The following is a 10,278-nucleotide window of genomic DNA, read 5'->3' on the forward strand; positions in this document are numbered from 1 at the left end:
CACTGCCGGCATTTGGACTGAATTGCAAATGCACCAATACGCCGATGCCACCGTGTTCTGTACTAGGGTAGAAAATATCCGGCTGGTAATGGATGGCAGTGGATATTTGTGAGCTGATCATAATCCTTGATCCATATGTTAAATTATCCACACAGAACATTTATTTTTCTCATCTATCAAAGAGTTGCAGGTTGACTGTTTGCTGAAATGTCGATGGAAGGCGTCCCGGGAGCTTCTCTTAATTGGTTTCACCACTCGGGGACACTTCATTGGGTCTTGTCAGTGATCTGCCAGTAACCCAGCCCTCCCCAAGCCCCCCTCCATCCATCCATCCATCCATCCACCACCCACTCTCCACACCTTCTTCTCACCCAGCTAGTGTGTGGGATTTACCTCGTCAGAAGGCTCAGGGTCACCTCCACACCCTCCCCCTCCTCACCCCCGCCTCCCCCCCCCCCACTACTTTGAAACAGACCCCTGGTGGCAGCTCCTGGGAGAGCCCGCTGATGTCTCTATCAGCCTGTCAAAAAAAGATAGCCCGGGGCTCCGCCAGGTCCCTGTGAGCCAATCAAACCCTTCACAAAGCACCAGCGGATGCTCTTTCACCAGGGTGCCAGTGTAGGGGGAGGTAGGGGGGGAAGGGAGGGCGGAGGGAGGGAGGGGTGAGGGAGGGAGGGATGGAGGGACCCTGGCTGCGATGCTTGCCGCTCCAATCGGCTGTGGTGAACTCCCCATCGCTGGGGTCCGGGGGCTCGCTTTCCAGCCAAAACTTCCCTGCAACTAAAGTGGATTTAAAAACAAAGTTATTCCTGGGTAAACTGCAGAAGAAATGTACACAGGAAGGAAAAGAAGAAAAACAATATCTTGCTGTTCCCTGGTGTGGATGTAGCTATAGAGACTGATAAACCTTATATAATATTGGTGAATTGTAAATGCACTGGCATGTCCTTTTCGAGTGCAATTATGATAATGATTATAATAATCGAATTATTTTTTGCGACACATCCAGCCATTTACATCCACTTTCATACACCAAACAACCTCACAGTTGGAACGTTCAAGTGAGTGTGTGGCAGCAATCCACTTCAATATTTTCCGATACATTTATGTTATACATTTGCATTTACATTAGTAGTAGTGATAAATAACACATATCTTATTTATCATTTATGACAATTATAAACGTAATTATTAGTAGTAATGGTAATAATAATAATAATAATAATAATAATAATAATAATAATAATAAATATATATTATTATTATTATTATTATTATTATTATTATTATTATTATTATTATTATTATTATTATTATTATTATTATTGTTGTTGTTGCTGTTGTTGTTGTTGTTATTGTTGTTATTATATGATTAAACTATATATCTTTAAAATTATTTTTGATATTATTTTTGATTTTTTTCTAGAATACCCATAATGAAAATGGAATCTGACAAAGGGCTTCCCCTTCAGTTGATTGTCTTACACCCGCAACGTAAATATACACCCATACAACGATGGAGCTGGATATACTGAATATACCTCAACTTGAAGAACCATTGTGAAGAGACAGACATGGAGAAGTCAGTGTGTACGCGTGTGTGTGTGTGTGTGTGCGCCCGTGCGTGCGTGCGTGTGTGTGTGTGGCTTTCCTTGTGTGAGTGAGCAGCCATTAGGTAAGGGAGGTGATTTTAATGGAAATGTGAAGCACTAAGTGCCGAGGCTGGAGAGAGTCCTCTGGTCCTCTCTGCGAGATGAGCTCTTTCTCTCTCATCTGGACCCTGTTATTGTGAGGAGGCAACAAAGCAGCGCATTAGGAAGCTCGGCTGCCGCCGCCGCCGCCGCCGCCACCGCACAGCTTTGATGTGCGCAGCGGCGGCCGGAGTGCGAGCTGTGATCCCGTGGCTCTGTTGTGTAATCAGATGTGTTTACGGCATATTCAAGGGAAGAAGTGGAATAATCCATTTGCACTGGAGTGCGGTTATAATGAAGGGGAAAAAACACACACACACACACATAGACACACCGGCTAAAAACAACAGCTCAAAGTGAACAAGATGTTATGTTTATTCAATATCTTTCCTTTTTTGTGATATGTACATGACTAAGCAAAGATTAACATACAGGCCATAGAAAGACATGTAGAAAAAAAAAACCACATACAGATGTCTAGAATCTGCCAATCTAAGAATGTTACATGTGGTGGGCTGTCAATCTTAAATGTAAATGTTTGCTTATAAAAAATTCCACAGAAGTTCTTTAACATTTACAGTAAACCCTCAATATAAACACGAATATTAAAGCGATGCTGATCGTCCGCAGCATGAAGCTTTAGCTTCTTGAAACATATATACAGTATCTATTGGAAAGTGCATTGCACTTGTCATGTTTTGTATTTAATGTAAAATACGTCCAGAGCATGATTCGCTTCCATTCACCAGTTGTTTGTTAACTTCATTGTTTAAGTTCATTGTTTGTTAAGTTCATGTTTGAAAGTTCACATTCCTCGCAGTTTTTGACGCTGACGCTAAAAATATACGAAACAGGGAAAAAAACACTGCCTGTGTCCTTCCTCCACTTTTCCAAATCGTATCTGTGGATGGGGCCTCCCATTTCTTCTTCTGCAGCTCTGTGATTGACAGCACCATGTGCTGCCTTTTTAACCGGGGGTGGGGGGCCAGACACACAAGCCAGTGAGCGGCGTCTGCACCCGGCAGCAGGGGCTGGTGCGGCGGGCTGCAGGGGGTCCAGCAGGGGGTGGTGGGCAGGGTGATGGGGGTGGCGGGCAGGGTCCAGCAGGGGGTGGTGGGCAGGGTGATGGGGGTGGCGGGCAGGGTCCAACAGGGGGTGGTGGGCAGGGTGATATGTAAGGCTGCATGGGGTCCAACAGGGGCTGGGGGGCAGGGTGATGGGGTTGGTGGGCAGGGTTATGGGGGTGGTGGGTAGGGTTCCACAGGGGGTGGTGCGCAGGGTGATGTGGTGGTGGGTAAGGTCCAGCAGGGGGTGGTGGGCAGGATGATAGGGGTGGTGGACATAGTCCAACAGGAGCTGCTGGTGGGGTGATGCAGCAAGCTACAAAGGGTCCAACAGGGGTGGGGGGCAGGGTGATGGAGGTGGTGCGGCGGGCTGCACGGGGTCCCGGGCACCACTGGCACCGGAGGCGTTGCTGCTGTCAGACCCTTTTCAAAAGGGGTCCGGCTCCTTTCATCACGCCCTCCGGCGCTCCGGCTTCACCTCTTCTTGCGTGGCATGTTCTGGAGGGCGGCCGCTCGGTGCTCGCTGTGCTGCACCTGTGAAAACAAACAGCGGTTTTGGTGGATGCAGGTAATCCGAGCTCGGCGGAGCGCGGCGTAATGGCTCCCCTGAGGAGCGCCGTGCGGGGAAAAAGCGGAGCGGAGTTGCCTGTAATGAATCATTTTTTAAACACAGGAGCAGAGGGGATTAATCACAGGGAGGAAGGATTTCAGAAGTCAAGGGTGCCTTACCAGCGTAACCCCCCCCCCCCCCCCACACACACACACACACACTCAGTCCTCCACCTCCATCTCAGTATTAGAAGCAGACATGGAGCGTTTGAGGTGACCTGCCAGGCCGCTGAGCGAGACGTAAACTGTATAATCACTCAGTGTGAGTCGCGTCCCCTTAAGAAAACTTTGCAGAAGACTAAGAATAGTCTCCGCCTTAGTTTGTTTAGCTGCAGAATCGCTGGCGGGTTTCTACCTCTCTGCGCCTGCACGGGCATCAAAGTTGACTTTGTTGTTGTTGTTGTTGTTTCTCTTCTTTTTTTTTTTTTTTCTCTCTCCCAGAGAACAAAATGCACCTGAAAACGGGCGCCAGCAGCCCCACATCCCGCTTCCTTCCTTTCAGCCGTGTTCGTGCAGCGCTCAACAAATCGACATTTGATTCGTCTTCATTTTGCCACACGTTCATTTCCCAGATAACCTCCACGTGTTTTCAACGTTTGAAAATAGAAACGTCTGTTGTCAAATTTATGTAATCTTTGACATTCAAGGAACAAGCTAAAAATTTGCGGTGGCACATTTCGCGATTTTAAATTATGTCCACAGTCGTGCGCGCGCGCAGAAAAAAAAGAAAACGCGGATTGATCATGAGAGAATATTGAAAATTTGCAAAAGCTGCTTTTGAAGCCTGTTCTCCGGGCTCCACATAATATACAGTAAATCTGTTGAATAAAGCTAAGTGCACTATGCTAATTATCCCGTGCTGATTATTAGAATGGGAGATGGAATGCGGGAACAAAGTGGCGGCCGCCCGCATCAGAACATGAAACTGTCCTCAGAACTGACAGATGCTTCTTATTTGGGGGACGGACACGCTGCTGTCAGAAGTCCCAGCTTTGAGGGGAACCTCGGAGACGTGCACGGGCACTAATTGCCAAGTCACATCATTTTACAGAAGAAACTAAACAAACAGGAGTCAGTTTTTCGCCTTTGTGGTGCATTTTTTGTGTCCACACTTATTTGCAGATTGAACTTCTAAAGTCCACGATATCAAAACAAAAGCGTGGTCCATTTATTTGTTTATTTATTTATGGGCAGGTCCGGTGTGGTTGCAATGTAAAGGTTACTTTTCACAGAGCGTCATAAAATGCACTTATAGTGGATTCGGATGAGGCCGTTTTGTTGTCCGTGATTGAAATTATTATCCGCGTGTCTTCTTTTTTGCCCCCCCCCAAACTATTGTTTCCATTGGATTTAAAATTGAGTCGTTTTCAAAGGCCGGAACATCGTATCCCCTCCGGGAGAAAGGGACATGTAAAGGATTGGGAAAGGAAAATGTATTCAGCGTCGTGTTTTTGCCAGCTCACTCGGCCAAAAATCCCAAACAATAGAGGCTTCCTCCAGGAACATCACAGAGGAATCAGCCACCGGCTTTTCGCCGCCGTAGAGGGACTTCAAGGGAGGGAGGGAGGGAGGGCGGAGCGCTCCTTCCACATCCAGGCTGTCAAGCTCTTTCTGGCTGAATCCCATCTGCTCTGCTCTGTTCCTACCTTGAGACGACTCCATTCCCAAACAAAACACAAATAAATATTCTCCGTCACAGAAGCGAGTGGAGTCGAAACCCCGGCGATGGCCCTGGCACTCCTCCGTCTCCTCCGCCCTGTGATGTGTCAATAGATCAGCCGTGACTAATACCTGATCACATATGGCTCGGGGCGGGCCGAGCCACGGCTCACGGCGGGCTACATTAGCCGAGTTGTTTCAGGAATGTCGGGGAGCGACACACACACACACACACATACACACACACACAACCCTTAACATAACAACGTCCCGATCGGGGAGCCGCTGCTCCCTCATCAGCGGCGGGGACGGCAGACGTGGCCGGGGACTGATCAGTGTATTCCAAATTCAGCCGCGGAGGTGGCGGTGACTGCGGCGTCAGAAATAATTGGGCCGGGGGTCTCTTTAAAGACGAGGGTCCATTAATAATCAAACAAAGCTGGAGGGGAGATACTACTTGGCCAGCACTTGGGGAATTCCGTCACAGCAAATAAGGTGTCTGTGGGGAATTTGTATGTAAAGACCGGACCCTTACCTTTTGAACATCAGACGGCACCCTCTTGAGGAACTCCAGGATTCCATTATTGTCAACGCCGTGCGGGTTGCGCAGCTTCTTCGTAAATTTGCTAACGCCTGTGAAAGCAAGAAGGCATTAATAAATAAAGGTGTCACGCCGGACAGAATATCTTATGTACAGTTCGCCGCAATGGGTGTAAACCTCCACTCTGAGCACGCTGCTGCTTTAAAAACAAAACCAATCAGATGGGAGTCACATTGAATTAGATGTGGACGAATACAATGGAGATGTGTTTGGACTGAACAATAGGGAAGCTTCTTCATTGTGGGGATTTAAACAGTCGCTCATACGGTAGAATGCATCCACTCATGGGCGGGAAGGAAGGAAATAGAGATGTTGCGATCGGCGAAAATGAATGCAAATTCAATATTCAGCATTATCTGCCAGAGCTTGCCACTTTGCAAAGTATTTCTGGTAGCAACAATTCCCGCCAAAAATATTTTTTCTGCTTTACTTGTGCTGCCATGTGATACCAACGGCGGCATCAGGAATATGTAAATGATCCAGAGCAGCAGCAGCAGCAACTTTTTGCACTTTCCTGCAAAGAAACTTCTCTCTTCCAACCTTTTCTCTCCGTGATACTTCACTTTTATCCACATGCCTATATACGTCGGATACAGCTCTGATATAGTTGTGATACACCTCCGCTGTGGCTCAGTGGACACCCAGGGAAAACAGAATGATCCTGGGGGTCTCGCTGCAGCGGGACCCCTGGTATCCTCCGCCCGGCGCTGCCTGTGTCTCAGAGCGCAGACAAAGAACCTGAGGAGCTGAACATGTGCAAACGACTTGAAAGGTTCTGCCTCGCAACCACAGAGATGGGGGTTAACTGGGGAGGCAGAGGAGCGTCTGACAGAGAGTGGTTTTGTTTGATATGGTGTGTGTGTGTGTGTGTGTGTGTGTGTGTGTGTGTGTGTGCGTGTGTGCGTGCGTGCGTGCGTGCGTGCGTGCGTGCGTGCATGTGTGTGTGTGTGTTTTCGGTATTGATTGTGTTGAAGGCGGCGTGGAGGTGGTGGTGGGCTTCCAGCTGGAGGAGGAGGAGGAGGAGGAGGAGGAGGAGGAGGAGGGCAGCGTCTCTCCCTGACCGTCCAGATGACTGTCTCTCCTGGACGACTACAGCAGATAATGAGAGGCTGGACCAGGAGCCCACGGAGTGCCCAAGGACATCATGTATTATATACAGTATACCAGCTTTATTCACCGCTGCTGCTTTGTTTTACACACACACACACACACACACACACACACACACACACACACACACACACACACACACACACACACAGACACACACACACACGCGCACAAAAACGTTGCCTCCGCTGAACCTGGCTGCAGTGGCCCACGCCCAGCTAACACGAGCGCTGAACGTCGGCGGATGTCTGGTCTCGTCTTTGTGTCTTTGCGGAGGTATCGAAAAGCAGCCGAAACCTTAAATCACTCAAACTTGTCCTCGATATGCCATTGAGGAGAATGCTTTTCAACACAACACTTTCTGAAGCCTCAAATTTTAACGAAACAATGAATTTATGAACTCAAACTTGTGAGGGCCCTTACCCCACATGAGCACGATGTAGCGCAGCTGGACGTAGTACAGCAGTGCCGTGGCACCGATCATCACCAGGCAGGACAGGCAGGACATGAAGGGCACGGACCAGTTGAACGTGCTGGGGGAGAAATCCAGGCCATGGATTAAGCAGCCCAAAATGATGTCGGAAAGGAACACAAAGCGGAGCGGAGGGTGGATTTACTTTTTGATCCGCTCCCCGACGCCGGCGACCTCGTCCAGGATGTTCTGCACGGTGGTCACCATCTCCTGCACCATGTGTATCTTCTCCATCAAACCCTTTTTGCCCGATTCCTAAAAAGAAAGAAGAGGAACACACTGATGAGGTACGCACCGCGTGCCAATGGTTGGGGGAGGCCGGTTTATCGCTCACCGTGCCATTACATACGGTATGATTCATCTATTGAACGGAGTGTAACGAGCAAACGGCGTACATCTCCAGACGCTCCTTTTGAAGCCGGGGACAGATTTGGCCACTCAGAAGTGGTTATGTGTGGATGGGCGCTCTCCGCGAGACATTCTTTAGCTTTTATCTGCCACACACAATGGAGATGTTGCACAAGTGCGGCACAATCAAGACCGTGTGGAGGATTAAAAAAAAAAAAAAAAAAGTCAATAAAATAGCCCTCGCCGCAATCACACAGACGAGGCCCGGACAAAAAGTGCCGGGGCCTCACAACATGGAAGAGAGGGAGAAAAGAGCCTTTCACCGATCCACAAAGGGTCAGGCCAGAGCGTCGTCTTTGAGGAGAGGATTTCAAATATCGCAGACGGAATATTATTCGTTCCCCCTGTTTCAGTAATGACTGTGACGTTACAGCCGCTTGGCCGCCATGTTTCTATATATTTCGTGGCAGAATGAAGAGCCGTCTCTTTAAGCCACGCCCGGGAGCTGTCTGTCCCACGAGGATCCCCTAGTTTCTGTACTTACTTTCCTTCAAAAGAAAACCCCCAATGATCCAACTTTACGAATGCTGCGTATCCCTGGAGAGGGTAGAGCTGCGGCTGTGACATACAGTCGGTTTGATGCTCTGACAAAATGTACTCGTATGAGTCGCTTTGCACAACTGTCAAATGTGCCAAAACAAAACAAAAAAAAAAAATCAATATTTTAGGGGGTTGGATGGTGTTGGAAGGGGTCTGATCTGGTCTGGCTTTATCAAAATAAAAACAAAAAAAAAAAAAAAGAAAATGAATGTGATCTGGAAATGGCGTCGTTGCGGAGGAGGAGGAGGAGGAGGAGGCAGAGCGTGTGAAGCCTTCCAGAGCGGGAGAAGAAGAGAAGTGATGGAGGAGTGGAGGGGGGGATGGAGATAACAGGAGCAATGCGAGCTAAAGAGGGCTGAGAAGCCTCACATCAAACGGAGGGAAATAATGACAGGAGTGATGACGGAAGGAAAGAGAGGAAGAAAGAAGGGAGGGAGCGGGGGAGTGTATCTGTCTGAAGGACCGTGTTTACATTAGGAGAACGGGCTGACGGCGTCCAGACGGGACGTCCTTTATCAGCGGAGGCTCCTGGGAAAACACCGCCAGACTCCCCGCTGTCAGAGCCCGCCGACCCCCCCCCCCCCGCCACCATGACGAAAAGAAACAGGAAGGAGCTTCCCACACATTCCCACACTGGAAGAACAACCCCCCCCAAAAAAAACCCCATCGCGGCCGGACACCCACTGGAGGGGTGAGCGCGCTCCAAAAAAGGCAGAACTATCCTAAATATGTGCTCCGGGAGATGGATAGCAGGAAGAGGAGGGGGTCGCCATCTCCATCATGGCCTCTGGTTCTGGATCTGCATCTGGATCTGAAGGAGGAAGGAATCTGCCCACGTGTCCCGCCCCTGCAGACTTCTTTCATCGAGGGTTTGGTTTTAGCAAAGCTCTTTTTTTTGGTGTTATTATGCCCCCCGCCCCAAAAAAAAATCCCTTAAGAACCTCAACACCAAGGCTGTATTCACACCGCCAACTGACATGACCCAAGTCTGAGGTTCTGCCCAAACAGGAAAAAAAAAGATATCGGCAAATGCGACTTCCGTCCAAACGTCTTCACTGCGACGTGTCATGACGTGTACGGTTGACAGCGCTTCAAACAAAACTTTATTTATTTACACATTCGAAAGTCACCGGCCCAGTGCCCCCAACTACACGATCCCACCGAGGTTGGTCCACAAACCCCTCACGCGCCCGGGGCTCCAGTCAGTTCTCTCCCCTTCCTCCCTTTTCTTAAAACACGTGTTATATGTTGTTTACCTCTAAAGACGCTGGGGAAAACACGAGCTTGCATTATCATTCCTATTTCACTTGCGTCCATGGCAGATGGCCAACGGGCTGTGCTCAGAGGCCTGAGCATGAAGCGCGCATGCGGGGTCGATTTGAAACGGGGGGGTTTTTTCTATACCGTCTGGTGTCGGCACCTGCATCGCATATGGGTCACGTGGGAAGTGGAAACAAAAAGAAACGGATAAAGATGGGAAGCGGGCGTTGAGACCTCAGGGTGTGAACGCTGCCCAGCACCATGAAGGGTACATGCCGATACTGAATCTCATCCCTTCCAGTCCCTTCCACTACCTCCAGGCTCTACTCCAACATGGATTAAAACTCAAGCCCTAATAAGAGAAGTGGGTTGTAATTTAACAGCAGATGATACGTACGCCAGGTGAGGTAGCCAGGAATACGGAGAGAGAGAGTGAGCGAGCGAGAGGCTTTCATTTATAAAAGGAAAACCGTGTGAAGCTGGCATCAAGACGCCACGCTCCTCACGATTATCATTATTCCCTCCCCTGCTTCAAGATTCCTCAAATCCTCCAACCCCATCCTCCATCTCCGTCTCCATTTCCGTCTCCCAGCCGACAAACACTAATGTCCTTCCAACTTTTTGATGCCATTCTTCATCTTTGTTCATTCCCCACTTTGCACGCACGCGAGCAGAAGAAAGGAAGAAAAAACAAAAATAAATAAAACAGCTCCCAGTGAAATGAAAAGGGAAGGGAGGGGAAGGGAGGGGCGGTAAACTGGGAATGGACTACATGAATCTTAAATGTGTGCTGATTAGAAAACCTGTGTCAAATCATATTTCATTTCAGATGAAATTGTAAAAAGCTGTTTTTTTGTTTTTTTT

At 48.7% G+C, this 10,278-nt stretch overlaps 1 protein-coding gene across 1 annotated transcript in view; it reads right to left on the reverse strand.

Moving 5' to 3' along the window:
- Positions 1-2,916: 2,916 nt before the first annotated feature.
- Positions 2,917-10,278, reverse strand: part of mctp2a (multiple C2 domains, transmembrane 2a) — a gene marked incomplete at its 5' end in the record, with an annotated part of 39,984 nt that continues 32,622 nt past the window's right edge. Inside the window, 4 exons of the mRNA XM_080002934.1 lie at positions 2,917-3,289; positions 5,559-5,656; positions 7,158-7,267; positions 7,352-7,461. Coding sequence (XP_079859060.1) covers positions 3,230-3,289; positions 5,559-5,656; positions 7,158-7,267; positions 7,352-7,461 — 378 coding nt within the window. The 3' untranslated portion in view covers positions 2,917-3,229. The remainder of the gene's footprint in view (positions 3,290-5,558; positions 5,657-7,157; positions 7,268-7,351; positions 7,462-10,278) is intronic.

Source organism: Zeus faber, assembly GCF_960531495.2.
Source record: "Zeus faber genome assembly, chromosome: 6".
Classification (NCBI taxonomy): domain Eukaryota; kingdom Metazoa; phylum Chordata; class Actinopteri; order Zeiformes; family Zeidae; genus Zeus; species Zeus faber.